The following is a 17,952-nucleotide window of genomic DNA, read 5'->3' as shown; positions in this document are numbered from 1 at the left end:
ATTTCACCATCTGCAGTAATTTGCTTTTATATTGGTCTGCCTCGCCCACCGTGATCTTGTCCTCGTCAAGGAAACAATACAGCCTCACCGCTATTGCCCTCGGCTGCTCCCCACCTGCGGCCTCCTCCTCAGCGCCTTGTGCCCTCGTCCACCTCGAAAGGATGGTCAAAGATCCCCTCCCCATCAGCTTCTCCAGCATGCACGCCACATGCTTGACGGCCTCCCGCACCTTCAGTTTTTGCCTCCTAGAGAGTATCTCGAGATCCTCCAGCTTCTCTCTCAGCCTTTTCTGACTGCTCGTCACCATCCCCATCTCCAATTCCATTGAGGTCAACCGATCCTCATGTTCCCCCACCGAATCTGGATCGCGAGACCCCGTGTGTCTCCTGCCTCAACTCCACGTGCTCGGTTGCCTCCCTAAGCGGCTTCACCACCATAGCCAGGTCCTCTTAGGCCTCCTTCCTCTGCTGCTGGAACTTGCTGTTGAGGTATTCCACCAGCTACTCCGTAGCCCATTGGGATTGGATTGGATTGGATTTGTTTATTGTCACATGTACCAAGGTACAGTAAAAAGTATTTTTCCGTGAGCAGCTCAATAGATCATTAAGTACATGGAAAGAAAAGGGAATAAAAGAAAATACATAATAGGGCAACACAAGGTATATGATGTAACTACATAAGCACCGACAACGGATGAAGCATACAGGGGTGCAGTGTTGTTGAGGTCAGTCCGTAAGAGGGCCATTTAGGAGTCTGGTAACAGCGGAGAAGAAGCTGTTTTTGAGTCTGTTTGTGCGTGTTCTCAGACTTCTGTATCTCCTGCCCGATGGAAGAAGTTGGAAGAGTGAGTAAGCCGGGTGGGGGGGGTTCTTTGATTGTGCTGCCTGCTTTCCCCAGGCAGTGGGAGGTGCAGATGGAGTCAGTGGGTGGGAGGCATGTTTGTGTGATGGACTGGGCTGTGTTCACGACTCTCTGAAGTTTCTTGCGGTCCTGGGCCGAGCAGTTGCCATACCAGGCTGTGATGCAGCCAGATAGGATGCTTTCTATGGTGCATCTATAAAAGTTGGCAAGAGTTAATGTGGACATGCCGAATTTCCTGAGGAAGTATAGGCGCTGTTGTGCTTTCTTGGTGGTTGCGTTGACGTGGGTGGACCAGGACAGATTTTTGGAGATGTGCACCCCTCGGAATTTGAAACTGCTAACCATCTCCACCTCGGCCCCGTTGATGCTGACAGGGGTGTGTACAGTACTTTGCTTCCTGAAGTCAATGATCAGCTCTTTAGTTTTGCTGGCATTGAGGGAGAGATTGTTGTCGCTGCACCACTCCACTAGGTTCTCAATCTCCCTCCTGTATTCGGACTCATCGTTATTCGAGATCCTGCCCACTATGGTCGTATCGCCAGCAAACTTGCAGATGGAGCTGGAACCAAATTTTGCCATGCAGTCCTGTGTGTACAGGGAGTCGAGTAGGGGGCTAAGTGCGCAGCCTTGCGGGACCCCGGTATTGAGGACTATTGTGGAGGAGTTGTTGTTTATTCTTACTGATTGTGGGTCAGAAAGTCGAGGATCCAGTTGCAGAGTGGGGAGCCAAGTCCTAGATTTTGGAGCTTTGATATGAGCTTGGCTGGGATTATGGTGTTGAAGGCGGAGCTGTAGTCCATAAATAGGAATCTGATGGGCACGTATGGAGGTGGCTTCATGTAAGGGCACCAGTTTGGGGGCGTTGGTAACTGCGCCTCTGCGTTCCCGCCGACACGGTAGTCCACCAGTCCAGTGGTGGTGGCATGTGGGAGCAGTGGGAGCATCAGTCTGGGCCCCAATCTGTGATAATCACCGGTTTGCCCCGGGGAGTATGGACGGACGGTTCCGGTTATGGCGAAGAGCAGGGATTGAGAGGATGGGGGTTATATTCATAGAGGGGAGCTTCCCGAGTATGAGGGCGTTGGAGGAAAAGTTTGGGTTGGCGAGGGGAAACTAATTCAGGTCTCTGCACGTGCGGGACTTCCTTTGTAAACAGATGTCAACCTATCCGCTCCTACCGCTAAGGGGGATTGAGGACAGGGTAGTTTCCAGAGGGTGGGTAGGAGAAGGGAGCGTCTTGGACATTCATAAGGAGCTTATGGGGTCGGAGGAGACGCAGACCAAGGAGCTGAAGCGCAAGTGGGAGGAGGAGCTGGGAAGTGAGATAGAGGATGGTCTATGGGCAGACGTGTTGAGTAGAGTCAACATGTCCGCAACATGTGCCAGGCTCAGCCTGATACAATTTAAGGTTGTTCACTGGGCTCACATGACAGTGGCCCGGATGAGCACATTCTTTGGGGTGGGAGGACAGATGTGATGTGTGTTGGGCCAGGGAAATGGCGTCTGCTGTGGACCGGTTGTGGAGGTATGTGAATTGCAGTGGACCAAGGCTTTCTGGGAGTATGGAGGTGATGTGCTTCATGACCAACCTCTCGAAGCACTTCATTACGACTGAAGTCAGGGCCACCGGACGGTAGTCATTGAGGCACGTTGCTTTCTTCTTTGGCACCGATATGATGGTGGTCGTCTTGAAGCAGGTGGGGACCTCTGAGTGGAGTAGGGACAGGTTAAAGATGTCCGCGAACACCTCTGCCAGCTGGTCCGCGCAGGCTCTGAGAGCATGACTAGGGATCCCGTCCGGGCCCGTTGCCTTCCGAGGGTTTACTTTCAGAAAGGCCGATCTGACTTTGGAAGCTGTGATGGTGGGTATGGGTGAGTTCTGGATTGCTGGAGCACTCGACAGCGGATTGTTGATTTCCTGCTCGAACCGAGCATTGAATTCATCGGGGAGGGGTGGTTGCTGCCGGAGATACTGCTCGGCTTCACTTTATAGCCCGTTATGTTGTTTAGTCCTTGCCGCAACCACTGAGAGTCTGTCTGTGTCTCTAGCTTGGTTTGATATTCTCTCTTGGCATTCCGGATGGCTTTGCGGAGGTCGTACCTGGATTTCTTGTATAGGTCAGGGTCGTCTGACTTGAATGCCTCAGACCTGCCCTTCAGTAGGGAGTCAACCTCGCGATTGAGCCATGGTTTTTGGTTGGGGAACGTATGTACTGCTTTCTTTAGCACGCAGTCGTCCACACATTTGCTGATGAAGTCTGTGACGGTGGTGGCACACTCATTTAAGTTGGTCGCTGAGTTCTTAAATATGGACCAGTCCACTCTCTCAGCAGTCACGTAAGAGCTCTTCTGTCTCCTCGGACCAGCACTGCACAACCTTCTTAGCTGGATTCTCCCGCTTGAGTTTCTGCTTGTATGCCGGGAGAAGGAGCACCGTCTTATGGTCTGATTTCCCAAAGTGAGGTCGGGGGATGAAACGGTAGGCGCCCTTGATATTTGAGTAGCAGTGGTCAAGAGTGTTGTTCCTCCTGGTGGGACAGAAGATGTGCTGGTGGAATGTTGGCAGTACACTCTTGAGGTTGGCCTCGTTGAAGTCTCCGGCCACAATGAACAAGGCCTCTGGGTGTTCTGTTTCGTAGTTGTTTATAACGGTGTACAGTTCGTCCAGCGCCTTCCTCACTTCTGCCTGGGGTGGGATGTAGACCGCTGTGATAATGGTTGAAGTGAACTCGCATGGAAGATAGCATGGGCGACACTTCACGGTCAGGTATTCCAGGTCCGGGGAGCAGTAGGTCGCCAGGGTTGCCACCCAAGCACCAGGAGGAGTTGATGAGGAGGCAAACCCCTCCATCCTTCGCTTTGCCTGATGACGCGGTGTGGTCCGCCCATTGAATTGAGAAGCCTTCAGGTTGTATGGCACAGTCCGGTGAGGTGGGGGTGAGCCATGTCTCTGTGAAACAGAGCACACAGCAGTCTCTTACTTCCCTCTGAGAGGTAAGTCTAGCGTTAAGTTCATCCAGCTTGTTTTTGATCGCTTGGACGTTTGCCAGGAGTATGCTGGGGAGAGGGAACCTTGAAACCGCGTTGCTTCAGTCTAACCTGCAGACCGCCGCGTTTCCCTCGCTTCCTTGGTCGGCGGCTGCGGCTGGATGGTCCAGGGATCTGATGGGAGAAGTCTGACCTTGTAGAAGGTAGGTGGTTGCATCTGGCGGGGTCCAGGGCACTGGTGGGGACCAGGGCGCTGGTTACGTTTCCGGGGTCGCGTCTGGCAGGGTCCTGGGCGCTGGTTGAGGTAGAGGGGTTGCTGGGGGGGCATGTTTGCAATCCGGACAGATCCTGGCATTGTGCGGGCATGGGAATACCTTGCAGCGCGTTCGGGTCCTCGCGCGGGGTCTCTGCCGTTTCGGGGGCTTCCTGAGGCAGGTTGGGCTGGGTCCCGTGGTCTGTTCCCTCCTTGAGCGCTCCTGGGGTCGGGTCAGGCAGCGCTGCCACCCTACTCTCCGCCACCTTCTGTCGTACCACAAATACTCTCTTGCTCAAGCTGCTGTCTCCTTCTCACTGCACTTCCCGTCCAATGAGCCATAAACCAGTCCCACCAGAGGAGCTTTACATTCCCTCAGTGCTCATGCACCTTCAGCCATCCAACACCACACAATTTGGGTGGGGAAGGACCGAAAAAATCCACTTCGAGCAGGAGCCACCAAATGTTCAACCACTCACTCATGGTCGCCACCAGAAGTTGCCAACCCGTTTTCTCTCCATCTCCATACACTACCCCCAATCCCATGCACTTTAATCTCTTATTTGGGAGTTTGTCAGGTCCACTGGCTCCCCCTCATCAACTCTACTAGTTACATCCTCAATTGCCAGTAGATTTGTCGAGCATGACTTGCCTTTTGTAAATCTATGCTGATTGGCCTTTTCTAGCAGTGTTTTCCAAGTGTTCTGGTAGAAAATCTTTGATAATGGATTTGAGAAATTTCCCACTTTCAACGTCAGGCTGACTGGTCTATAATTCCCTGTTTTCTCGCTATCTCCCTTTTTAAATAGTGGGGCTACATTAACTACCCTCCAATCTACAGGAACTGTTCCAGAGTGTATAGAATCTTGGAAAATGACCATCCCAAACCACTATTTCTGGGGCCATTTCCTTAAGTACTCTCGGATATAGATTATCAAACCCTGGGGATTTACCGCTCCTCAATCCCATCTGCTTCCCCAATGCCATTTTCCTACTAATACTGATTTCCTTCTGTTCCTCCCTCTCATTAAACCCTGTGTTCCCCAACATTTCTGGTTTGTTATGTGTCCTTTGTGAAGACAGGATCAAAGCATTTTTAAAATTAATTTATGGGATGTGGGTGTCGCTGGTTAGGCCAACATTTATTGCCCATCCCTAGTTGCCCTTCAGAAGGTGGTGGTGAGTTGCCACCTTGAACCGCTGCAGTCCCTGAGATGTAGGGCGAGATTCTCCGACCCCCCGCCGAGATTCTCCGGCCCGGATGGGCCGAAGTCCCGCCGCTAAAATGCCTGTCCCGCCGGCGTAAATTAAACCACCTACCTTACCGGCGGGACAAGTCGGCGCGGGCGGGGTCCTGGGGGGGTGCCCCCACGGTGGCCTGGCCCGCGATCGGGGCCCACCGATCTGCGGGCGGGCCTGTGCCGTGGGGGCACTCTTTCCCTTCCGCCTCCGCCGCGGTCTCCACCATGGCGGAGGCAGAAGAGACTCCCTCCACTGCGCATGCGTGGGAAGCTGTCAGCGGCCGCTGACGCTCCCGCGCATGCGCCGCCCAGAGATGTCATTTCCGCGCCAGCTGGCGGGGCACCAAAGGCCTTTTCCGCCAGCTGGCGGGGCGGAAATTCGTCCGGCGCCGACCTAGCCACTTATGGTTGGGGCTCGGCCCCCAAAGATGCGGAGCATTCCGCACCTCTGGGGCGGCGCGATGCCCGTCTGATTTGTGCCGTTTTGGAAGCCAGTCGGAGAATTTCGCCCGTAGACACATTCACTGTGCTGTTGTGCAGATTAAAGTCACCCATAATTATAGATGCTCCTTTATCGCATGTGTCTAATTTCCTGTTTCATGCCATTCCCAACATCACTACAGTTTGGGGATTCATAGAGTCCCCACTAACATTTGTTGCCTTTGATGTTTCTCAGCTCTACCCAGAGAGATTCCGTATCATCAGAGCTAATATCCTTCCTCTTTATTGCGTTAATTTCCTTGTTAACCAGCAATGCTGTCCCACCACCTTTTCCTTTTTGTCTGTTCTTCCGAAATACTGAATGTACCTGCTGGTTCAATTGCCATCCCAGGTCCCTCTGCAACCATGTCTCTGTAAACCCGATTATATCATACCCGTTTACATCTATTTACACGATCAATTCAACAGCTTTATTGCGAATGCTCTGCGGCACAAAGCCTTGGGGCTTGCCCTTTTAACATTCCTTTTCCCGTTCCCATCACTTTTCACTGTGGCCCTGTTTGATTCTTGCCCTTGATTTTTCTGCCCAGCACTTTTCTTAATTCCCTTTTTTCTGTCTTTTGTTCTTGTCTGTATTTTCCTCCTCCTCTGACTCCTTGCATAGGTTCCCATCCACCCTGCCATTTTAGTTTAAACCCTCCCCAACCACTCTAGCAAATACTCCTCCTCGGACATTAGTTCCAGTCCTGCCAGTTTGTGTTGGTCCCATCTCCCTTGAAATCGTCCCAATACCCGGGGCTAGATAGATCCAGCTCAAGGACCGGAAGAAGGCCGGCAGCGGCCAAGGTACTTAAGGGGTTTATGGACCAAATGGGGGGAGTGGATCCATGGCGATTTCTTAGGCCTAGGGCTAGGGAGTATTCCTCCTTCTCCCATGTCCATAAAGTGTACTCCCGGATAGATTTTTTTGTTTTAGGAAGGTCGTTGATCTCTAGGGTGGAAGAAGCTGAATACTCAGCCATAGCGGTTTCGGATCATGCCCCACATTGGGTGGACCTGGAAGTAGGAGAGGACAGGGAGCAGAGAACACTCTGGCGATTAGATGTGGGACTGATGGCGGAGTGTGTGCAAGAGTGAGGGGGTGTATTGAGAGATACCTGGTGGTCAATGATGACGGCGAGGTCCCTGTGGGAGTGGTCTGGGAAGCACTAAAAGCGGTGGTCAGAGGAGAGCTGATCTCTATTGGGGCCCACAAAAGGAAAACAGAGGCCAAGGAAAGGGATAGACTACTGGGGGAGATTTTAAGGGTGGACAGGGAATTTGCAGAGACCCCGGAGGAGCTGTACAGGGAGAGGAGACGACTCCAGAACGAGTTTGACCTTCTGACCACCAGAAAGGCGGAGGTACTGTGGAGGAAGGCACAGGGGAGGAGGTATGAATATGGGGGAAAGGCTAGTCGCCTGTTGGCGCACCAACTGCGAAAGAGGGCAGCAGCGAGGGAGATAGGAGGAATTAGGGATGAAAGGGGAGACACTGTGCGAAGGGCAGGAAAGATAAATGAGGTGTTTAAGACCTTTTATGAGGAATTGTATAGGTCTCAACCCCCAGAGGGAGAGGAGGGGATGCGGCAGTTCCTGGACCAATTGAAGTTCCTGAAAGTGGAGGAGCAGGAGGTGGCAGGCCTGGGGGCGCCGGATTGAGGTGGACGAGGTTATTAAGGGACTGGGAAGCATGCAAGCAGGGAAGGCTCTGGGGCTGGACAGGTTCCCGGTGGAATACTACAGAAAATATGTGGACTTGTTGGCCCCGTTGATGGCGAGGACGTTCAATGAGGCCAGGGAAGGGGGGACTCTACCCCCGACGATGTCGGAGGCGACGATATCGCTAATTTTGAAGAGAGACAAAGATCCGTTGCAGTGCGGGTCGTATAGACCTATTTCACTATTGAACGTGGACGCCAAGTTGCTGGCAAAGGTACTGGCATCGAGGATAGAGGACTGTGTCCCGGGGGTGGTGCACGAAGACCAGACAGGGTTCGTAAAAGGGAGACAACTGAATGTTAACGTGCGATGACTATTAGGGGTGATAATGATGCCCCCAGTGGAGGGGGAGGCAGAGATAGTGGCGGCAATGGACGCAGAGAAGGCATTTGATAGGGTGGAGAGGGAGTATTTATGGGAAGTGTTAAGGAGGTTTGGGTTTGGGAACGGGTTTATTCGCTGGGTTAGACTTCTTTATGGGGCACCAACGGCAAGCGTAGTTACAGGTCGACATAGATCGGAGTTTTTCCGATTTATATAGGGGAACAAGACAGGGATGCCCGCTGTCTCCACTGTTATTTGCGTTGGCAATTGAACCGCTGGCCATGGTGTTGAGAGACTCCAGGAAATGGAGAGGGGTGATTAGAGGGGAAGAAGAACACCGAGTCTCGTTATACGCGGATGACCTACTGTTATACGTGTCGGACCCAGCGGGGGGGATGATAGAGGTTTTGCGAATTTTGAGGCGGTTCGGGGAATTCTCGGGGTATGGGCTAAACATGGGGAAGAGTGAATTATTTGTGATACATCCAGGGGACCAGAGTAGAGAGATAGAAGGCTTACCGCTAAGGAAAGTGGAAAGAAACTTCCGATACCTGGGGATTCAGATCACTAGGAGCTGGGGAACCTTGCACAGACTTAATCTGACACGGCTGGTAGAACAAATGGAGGAGGACTTCAAGAGGTGGGACATGCAGCCTTCATCGCTGGCGGGTAGGGTGCAAGCAATTAAGATGATGATCCTCCCGAGGTTCTTATTTGTATTTCAATGTCTCCCTATATTAATCACCAGGACCTTTTTTAATAAAATAGATAGGAGCATCACGAGCTTTGTGTGGGCAGGGAAAGTTCCGAGAGTAAGGAGGGGGTTCCTTCAGCGTAGTAGGGATAGAGGAGGACTGGCACTACCGAACTTGGGAGATTATTATTGGGCTGTCAATGTGGCAATGATACGTAGATGGATGATGGAGGGTGAGGCAGCGGCGTGGAAAAGACTGGAGAGAAAGTCCTGTAAAGGGACGAGTTTAGAGGTGCTGGTGACGGCACCGCTACCGCTCTCACCTAAAAAGTATACCACGAACCCGGTGGTGGCGGCAACACTGAACATATGGGGACAGTGGAGGCGACCGAGAGGGGTGTGGGGAGCCCTGGTGGGGTCCCCTATCAGGAACAACCATAGGTTCGCCCCAGGAAGAATGGATGGAGGATTTCAGAGCTGGTACCAGTTGGGAATTAGGAAGGTGGGAGATTTATTCATAGATGGGACTTTTGCGAGCTTGGGAGCATTGGAGGAAAAGTATAAGTTACCCCGGGGAAATTTCTTGAGATATATGCAGGTGAGGGCGTTTACTAGACAACAGGTGAGGGAATTTCCGTTGCTCCCGACACAGGGGATACAGGACAGGGTGCTTTCAGGGGCGTGGGTCGGAGAGGGCAAGGTGTCAGAGATTTACAGAGAGATGAGGGAAGAGGGGGAGGAGTCGGTGGGAGAACTAAAGGGAAAGTGGGAAGAAGAATTAGGGGAGGAGATAGAAGAGGGTATGTGGGCTGATGTCCGAAGCAGGGTAAACTCCTCTTCCTCATGCGCCAGGCTTAGCCTGATTCAATTTAAGGTGCTACATAGAGCACACATAACAGGGGCAAGATTGAGCAAGTTCTTTGGAATGGAGAACAGATGTGGGAGGTGTGGCGGGAGCCCGGCAAACCACGCACATATGTTTTGGGCGTGCCCGGCACTGGAAGGATATTGGAAGGGAGTGACGGGAGTGATCTCGCAGGTGGTGAATGCCCGGGTCAAACCAAGCTGGGGGTTAGCTCTATTTGGAGTTGCAGAAGAGCCGGGAGTGCAGGAGGCGAAAGAGGCCGATGTCGTGGCCTTTGCGTCCCTAGTAGCCCGGCGCAGGATCCTACTTATGTGGAAGGAGGCGAAACCCCCCCCGGACTGGAGGCCTGGGTAAACGATATGGCGGGGTTTATTAAACTGGAGCAGATAAAGTTTGCCCTGAGAGGATCGGCTCAAGGGTTCACCAGGCGGTGGCAGCCATTTCTCGACTACCTAGGGGAACGTTAGAGGGAAGACAGATGACCAGCAGCAGCAACCCAGGGGGGAGGGGGGAGGGGGGGGTTTAGTTTAGTATAGGTCAATAGATAATGGGGTTTTGTTATTTGTGTATTGTTAAAAATTTCTATTTTGTTATTGTTCCGTTTGTTTTGTAAGAGGGAAAAATGTAGGTTAGAAAAATGTTTCAATAAAATATATTAAAAAAAAAAAAAAGAAATCGTCCCAATGTCCCAGGAATATGAAATCCTCCCCCTCGTACCATCTCTGTATCATCTGATATATCCTGCTACTTCTGCTCTGACAAGCACGTGACACTGGTACTAATCCTGAGATTGCTATTTTTGAGGCCCTACTTTTCAACTTACTTCCTAACTCCCTATGTTTGGCTTTTAGGAGCTTGTCAATTTTCTTTTAATCTTCGTTGTTCGTACCATGTTTACCACGACCACTGGCTGTTCACTCTCCAGAATGTCCTGTCGTCGCTCTGAGACATGCTTGACCCTAGCACCTGGGAGACAACATACCATCCTGGAATCTCATTTGCGGCCACCGAAATGCCTGTCTATTCCCTTTTCAATCAAATCCCCTATAATTATTGCACTTCCACACTTTTTACTCCTCCTGAGCAGCAGAACCAATCGTGATGCTGCTGCTGCTTTCCCATGAGAGGCCATTGCCCCCCCCCCAACAGTATCCAAAGAGGTATATCTGTTTTGCAGGGGAATGGCCACAGGATATTCCTGAACAACCTGCCTTGTCCTCTCGCTCTACCTGGTGGTCACCCATTCCCTTCCTGCCTGTGGAGTCTTAGGCTGTGGTGTGACCACTTATCTATACGTACTAGTCACGATATTCTGTGCCTCGTGGATGCGCCAAGTGTCTCCATCTCCAAAACCGGAGCTTCCAGGAGCTGAAGCTGGAGCTACTTCCTGCACACAGTCCTTCGATGTATTTCCTTTGCGCAGTATCTTCAGGTGTGACATTCCATGTCAGTTCATTCACCATCTAATTCGTACACATGTCTATATGTAGCTCTGTTGCCTGTGTAATACAAATTATTCGCCACAATTGGAGGCCTTGTTGACATTTTCTGCATGGAGTTATCAAATAGAATTACCAAACTTGTCTTGAGGCCAGATTTGCTTCCATTGATTTTCATTATTGTAACTGTTTATCTCTAACTATCAATTGTTTTCATAGAATTTACAGTGCAGAAGGAGGCCATTCGGTCCATCGAGTCTGCACCGGCCCTTACAAAGAGCACCCTACTCAAGCCCCTCTACCCTATCCCCATAACCCAGTAACCCCCACTTAACCTTTTATTTTTGGACGCTAAGGGCAATTTAGCCTGGCCAATCCACCTAACACGCAATCTTTGGACTGTGGGAGGAAACCAGAGCACCCGGAGGAAACCCACGCACACACGGGGAGAACGTGCCGACTCCACACCGACAGTGGCCGGGAATCGAACCTGGGACCCTGGACCTGTGAAGCAATTGTGCTAACCACTGTGCTATCATGCCGCCCTCCTTTGTTTTTTTGTGCTTTTCTGAAAGTAGTCTGAAATGTTCTCCTCCTCTACCAGCTACTTTTTCCCTGTCAACATCATCAGCACGGTAGCATTGTGGATAGCACAATTGCTTCACAGCTCCAGGGTCCCAGGTTCGATTCCGGCTTGGGTCACTGCGGAATCTGCACATCCACCCCATGTGTGCGTGGGTTTCCTCCGGGTGCTCCGGTTTCCTCCCACAGTCCAAAGATGTGCAGGTTAGGTGGATTGGCCGTGATAAATTGCCCTTCCTGTCCAAAATTGCCCTTAATGTTGGGTGGGGTTGCTGGGTTGTGGGGATAGGGTGGAGGTGTTGACCTTGGGTGGGGTGCTCTTTCCAGGAGCCGGTGCAGACTCGATGGGTCGAGTGGCCTCCTTCTGCACTGTAAATTCTATGATAATCAAGCTCTGATTTCCTGGCACTGAGAGTTGCAACTTCTACATTGCAACTCTCTAGCTGGCTGAGAGGAATGCAACCAGCCTTTGCCCAAGAGTTTGCCTTCTCTAAACTTTGTTCAGTTTTAATTTGGAATAGAATTCTGTCACTGTTATGAATTTTGTGACATTTTAAATAATGTTATATTTACAGAGTGGCTCCCTTTGTTTGTAACTTTAAAAATATTCTCTCCTTAGTTTCTGTGGAACTGGATATTCAGAGCTTGGCTGTGAATACTATCCTTCAGTCCCATCACATTAACGATATGGAAGGAGCATCCAGTATTGGTGTCAGCTTTGATGTTATCCAGCAAGCTTCACTCGAAGACATGATGGCTGGTAACCAAGCAGCTAATGCACTTGCCAGCTATGATGAGGCAGCGTTGTGCTCCAACACATTCAGGTATTTCTGTGGGGAGAGGGCAAGTTGTCAGCAGGTTTACTGGGTCCCTACAACCGGGTTTGGACACTGATCAATCTGATCAGTGTTCCGAATAACTAATTTGCATAAGTCTTAATTCTTCATACAGATTTTTAAGTAAATTATTGCTTTTATTGTTAGCTCATTGAAAGGTAAATTACTAAAACTGTTCAATAATTTGCTAATTTATGTGCTGATGTGATATAGGCCTACTATTGTCTATCCACACTGGCCTACAAGATGACAGGAGAGAAGGCAGTAAGAATTTAAGACAAAGTCTCATGTGTTTCTTTCTGTACCCTGAGCACTAAATATTTAACAAGGTATTGAACTGCAGCTCTCAACTTGGTACACTTCCTTATACTGGGCTGTGCAGTGTTTACTGTAATTGTGTTCTTTACTCCAAACAACCAGTCAGAACTGTTGATGAAGGTGGGTGAGCTAATGCCTATTGGGAACTTCCTTTTGGGCATTGCAACTTCTTTACCTGCAGTTGACTGGGCAGATGGATGCCTTCTCTGCCCCTCTGCCATTGATACTCTGAGCAAGTTGGCAAGGAGCTCACACCGGCACCATCATAATGTTTTGTTTTCCTCAACTATCCAGCTACCTGTTAGTAATTTCTTACAGTAATCTAGCTGCAACATGAAGGACCAAACCAGTGATGTTCTGTGAGCTTAGTGGTCAATCTTTTTCTACTGTCCATGCTTAAACCATAGTTTCACTGAGTTTATACCTGAGTGTATTCCTGTTTTTCTAGAATTTTGAAAAGTATGGTTGTTGGCTGGGTGAAGGAGATCACCCACTATCAGAATGTGTATGCTGATAACCAAGTGATGCACTTTTACCGTTGGCTGCGATCACCCTCATCACTGCTGTATGACCCTGCACTGCACCGTATTCTCCACAATATGATGAAGAAGCTGTTTCTGCAGTAAGTTTAAAAAATGGTGTATGAGAACAGATGTCCTAGAATAAATTTGCTTTTAAGGAGTCTTGTGTGCAGTTTTGGTGTCCTTATCTGAGAAGGGATGTTTTTGCTATGGAGGGAGTGCAGGCTGATTCCTGGGATGGCGGCACAGTCATATAAGGAGAGACTATATCAATTAGGATTATATTTATTGAAGTTTAGAAGAGAGGGAGGGGATCTCATAGAAACCTACAAAATTCTAACCGGATTAGACAGGATAGATTCAGAAAGAATGTTGCTGATGGTGGGGGTAAACCTTTTAGGACTGAGGTGAGGAGAAATTTCTTCACCCAGAGAGTGGTGAATCTGTGGAATTCGCTACCACAGAAAGTAGTTGAGACCAAAACATGTGTAATTTCAAGAAGGAATTAGATATAGCTCTTGGGGTTAAAGGGATCAAGGGATATGGAAGGGAAGGCGGGATCAGGGAATTGAACTTAATGATTAGCTATGATAATGAATGGCAGAGCAGACTCGAAGGGCCGAATGGCCTTCGCCACCTTCTATTTCTATGTTTCTTTGTAAGCTCTCACCGAGTGCATATTCTTTTCTCTCTCTAGATCGCTGATGTGAGCGCATAATAAATGTTGCACAAGGTGTCTGTACCCTAATCTGCTAGCAAAGGTGTGGTTGACCAAAAAGAATGAATTCATGCAGTGCTCTGGCGCTTGAAGTCAATGCGGTTGTAATAGAAAAAAAAATTCTGCAGACGTTTTCCTGACTGGCTTTTGTCAATGTTGTATAATGTAGGATTAAGATATGGTTGAGACAAATACAGCTATCACAAAGGGAGGGGATATCTGATTGGGACTGGAGCAAAGAATGTTCAAAATATCCTGCAAAAGGGAGGGATAGCTCAAACTCATTGAATTAAAGAACTTCGTTCCACTATCTCCAAACGCGCGTCGTCTGCATCTGCCTCCTTCATAGGAGGTAGAAAACATGAGAACCAGAAAATCTGAAACTGTTGACCTGTTGGAGGCCTTTGGAAGATGGATGTAGATGGGAAGATACTGGACAAAGGGAGAGAAAATAGAGTCTAGATAGGAAGAAATTAATCCCTTGCAGCAAGAACAGGTGAGAATAAAGGTTCTATCAGGACAGTGTTTGTGAATCTTGGGAAGGAGATGGAAGCGGCCTGTGTGAGCTTGGAGACAGTGGAGGGAAGCTCTCCAGGAACACTAGGTCATTGATAGTCTGGGAAATGCTGATTTGATATTCAGCAGTAGCATCATAGTCAAATGTTGTTAGAGGTGACCATTACACAGTCCTCATGAAGGCAAAATCCCATCTTCACTGTGAGGCCATCCTCCATTGTGTTGTGGTCTTCCGAAACAGAAAAATGGTGAGTTCGGAGGTCAGGAACTTCAACTTCTGACGGTCTTTGGACTTTCTGTGCAGGCCAGGGAATGCTGCACGTGCATAATTCTGCAATACGTAATTTCTGCACTGTTCTAGGCCTGCACAGAAAGCGAGAAGGGGCCGAAAAGATGCAAAAACTCAGGTTAGGTGACTGGGGAAATGCCATTTAAGAGTAGCGTCTCGGGTAGGGGGAGGTTCCAAATGGAAGTCCCAGGAAAGGGACAGAGACGAGGAAGAGAAACAGGCCCCAGTAAAAGTCAGTTAAAAGAAGAGCAGAGAAACCGGCTGCCAAGTTTGATAAGGGTTGCAGGTGGCAAACTTTAAGTAAAGAAAGCTCTGGAGAAACCCTGGCAATTGAGGAGGATTCTTGGAGCACATTTGAGCACTCGCGTTCTGCGTGGCATGTTCACAGAGCTGTAGTTGTGCTTGTGAGTTGGTGCTCGAGTGAATACTTGGGAATCCAGGTGAAAATAATCTCAGGAGACAAGATTGAAACCCTGTGAGGTGGGCCCACCATTGTTGAAACCATCTTATTTGGAGTGACTTTGGTTAGAATTCGAAGGCGAGATCTTTGAAGGTGAAGATTGGATACCCTCATGTGAGAGACAGAGGCCGGGATTCTCCCTTCTGGGGACTAAGTCCCCACGCCGGCGGGAGAAACGGCGTCAACCACTCTGGCGTCAACAGCCTCTGAAAGTGCGCAGTTCTCCGCACTTTCGGGGGCTAGGTGAACGCCGGAGGGGTTGGCGCCACTCCAGCTGGCGCCGAAGGGCCGGCGCGAGTTTGCGCATGCGCCAAAGGGCCGGTGTGATCTTGTGCATGCGTGGAACCGCTGGCGTGGTTCCGCGCATGCTCAGACCGACCAGCGAATGTTGCCGCTTGCGTATTGTTCTCTTTGCGCCGGCCATGGTGGAGCCCTACAGGGGCCAGCGTAAAAGGAAGACGTGCCCCACAGAACAGGCCCGCCCGCAGATTGGTGGGCCCCAATCGCGGGTCAGGCTACGGTGGGGGCCCCACGCGCCCCCTGAGGACCGCCCCCGCCAACTTACCTGGCAGGTCCCGCCGGTACATCAGTTGAGTGATTCACGCCGCCGGGACTGGCCTCAAGTGGATTGGCCATGCTAAATTGCCCGTTTAAAAACAAAAGGTTTATTGTTGTTTGTCCAATACCTGTGGAATCCGTGCCTTTATTCGCTGGAGAAGTGTCTTAAATCTCAACTTTAAACAAACGTTATTAGTCCCTAATCAGACCTCACCAACAGCTTGGGGGTCTGGCCAAGGATCATAACATAAACTGTGGATCTGGCCAAGGATCATAACGGGCACCATAACCACATTAACCTCAAGCCTGATTATATCCTCACCCGACCATTGCCTGCAAGCCAGGAAATGAACTTTGGTTCAATGAGGACTGTAGGAAATGATGCCAGGAGCAGCACATTAAAAATTAAGTGCCAATCTGGTGAGCTGCAGCCCAAGACCACATGAGCTAAGCAATCCCACAACCAGCAGATCAGATCAAAGCTCTGGAATCCAGCCATATCCATTTGTGAATGGTCGTGGACAATTAAATACCTAACCAGAGGAGGAGTGCAAAAGGCAGTGCTGAACAATTTGCAACCATCTTCAGCCAAAAGTGCTAGGTGGATGACCCACCTCTACATTCCCAATGTCACAAGTTGCCCATCTCCAGCCAGTTTGATTTACTCCATATTATGTCAAGTGTTGAGACACTGGGCTAGGGCGGGTTCAATTCCAACCCCCCTTGAGCTGGAGTCTCAACACAACTAAATTAACCAATAATTCTTAGAAAAGTGCCCAAAGTCTTTGGTCCTTGGCTGCCCAATACTTACAGTCACCAGGTTTGCAAATTTAAACACAATTACTTTTTATGACAAGAACTAATGAAATACAACTGATTAACTTTTATCTAATTCCTAATCCCAGCATTTAACCCCCCCCCCCCCATATATATATCTATATTAGTGTCACAAGTAGGCTTACATTAACACTGCAATGATGTTACTGTGAAAATGCCCTAGTCGCCTCACTCCTGTGCCTGTTCAGGTACACTGGGGGAGAATTCAGAATGTCCAAATTACCTAACTGCACGCCTTTCAGGACTTATGGGAGGAAACCGGAGTACCCGGAGGAAAACCACGCAGACATGGGGAGACCGTGCCGACTCCGCACAGACAGTGACCCAAGCCGGGAATTGAACCTGGGACCCTCTCGCTGTGAAGCAACAATGCTAACTATTGTTGTATGTATATATGTGTATATTATATATGTATATTGAGCAGGTCCTTGTCTCTCAGCATACAGTTCTCCAACTCCGCTTTCCTTGAGTATCTGGAAATCAGGATGGGAAGGTGCTTTCGGTACCTAGGGATCCAAGTAGCTAGGAGTTTCAGGGGCTCTGCACCAGCTCAATTTGATGCGGTTGGTGAAGCAGATGGAGGAGGATTTTAAAAGATGGGATATGCTGCCACTCTCACTAGCGGGTAGGGTGCAGTCAGTCAAGATGACGGTCCTTCCGAGGTTTCTCTTTGTGTTCCAGTGCCTTCCCATTTTGATCCCCAAGGCCTTTTTCAAACGGGTAAGCAGGAGCATCATGGGATTTGTGTGGGCGAATAAGACCCCGAGGGTGAAGAGTGTTTCTGAAGCGTAGCAGGGTCAGGGGGAGCTGGCGCTGCCGAATTTGTGTGGCTATTATTGGGCAGCCAATGTGGCGATGATCCGTAAGTGGGTAATGGAGGGAGAGGGGGCGGCGTGGAAGAGGCTAGAGATGGCATCCTGTGTGGGCACGAGCCTGAGGGCGCTGGTGACGGCACCGCTGCTGCTCTCGCCGACAAGGTACACCACGAGTCCGGTGGTGTCGGCGACGCTGAACATCTGGGGGCAGTGGTGGCGACACAGGGGCGAAGTGGGAGTCTCGGTTTGGTCCCCGATTCGGGAGAATCGTCGATTCGGGAGAATCGTCGGTTCGTCCCGGGAAGGATGGATGGGGGTTTTGGAGGTGGCATCGGGCAGGGATTAGATGAATGGGGGACCTGTTCATCGATGGGACGTTTGCGAGCCGAGGGGCGCTAGAGGAGAAGTTTGGGCTACCCCCGGGAAACGCTTTCAGGTACATGCAAGTGAAGGCGTTTGTGAGGCAGCAGGTGAGGGAATTCCCGCTGCTTCCGGCACGTGGGATTCAGGAAAGGGTGATTTCGGGTGTATGGGTTGGAGAAGGCAAGGTTTTAGCGATTTACCAGGAGCTGAAGGAAGAGGAGGAGGCCTCGGTGGAGGAGTTAAAGGGCAAGTGGGAGGAGGAGCATGGGGAGG

At 50.1% G+C, this 17,952-nt stretch overlaps 1 protein-coding gene across 1 annotated transcript in view; it reads left to right on the top strand.

The window, feature by feature from the left end:
• pole (polymerase (DNA directed), epsilon) overlaps nt 1-17,952 on the top strand; it is a 204,791-nt gene that overhangs the window by 157,248 nt on the left and 29,591 nt on the right. The window contains exons 39-40 of the mRNA XM_072487322.1: nt 12,068-12,272; nt 13,051-13,224. Of these exons, the coding sequence (XP_072343423.1) occupies nt 12,068-12,272; nt 13,051-13,224 (379 nt within the window). The remainder of the gene's footprint in view (nt 1-12,067; nt 12,273-13,050; nt 13,225-17,952) is intronic.

Source organism: Scyliorhinus torazame, chromosome 1 (genome assembly GCF_047496885.1).
Source record: "Scyliorhinus torazame isolate Kashiwa2021f chromosome 1, sScyTor2.1, whole genome shotgun sequence".
In the NCBI taxonomy this organism is placed as follows: Eukaryota; Metazoa; Chordata; class Chondrichthyes; order Carcharhiniformes; family Scyliorhinidae; genus Scyliorhinus; species Scyliorhinus torazame.
Note: the sequence above shows the minus strand (reverse complement) of the source record. Positions and strands in the feature narration are given on the sequence as shown.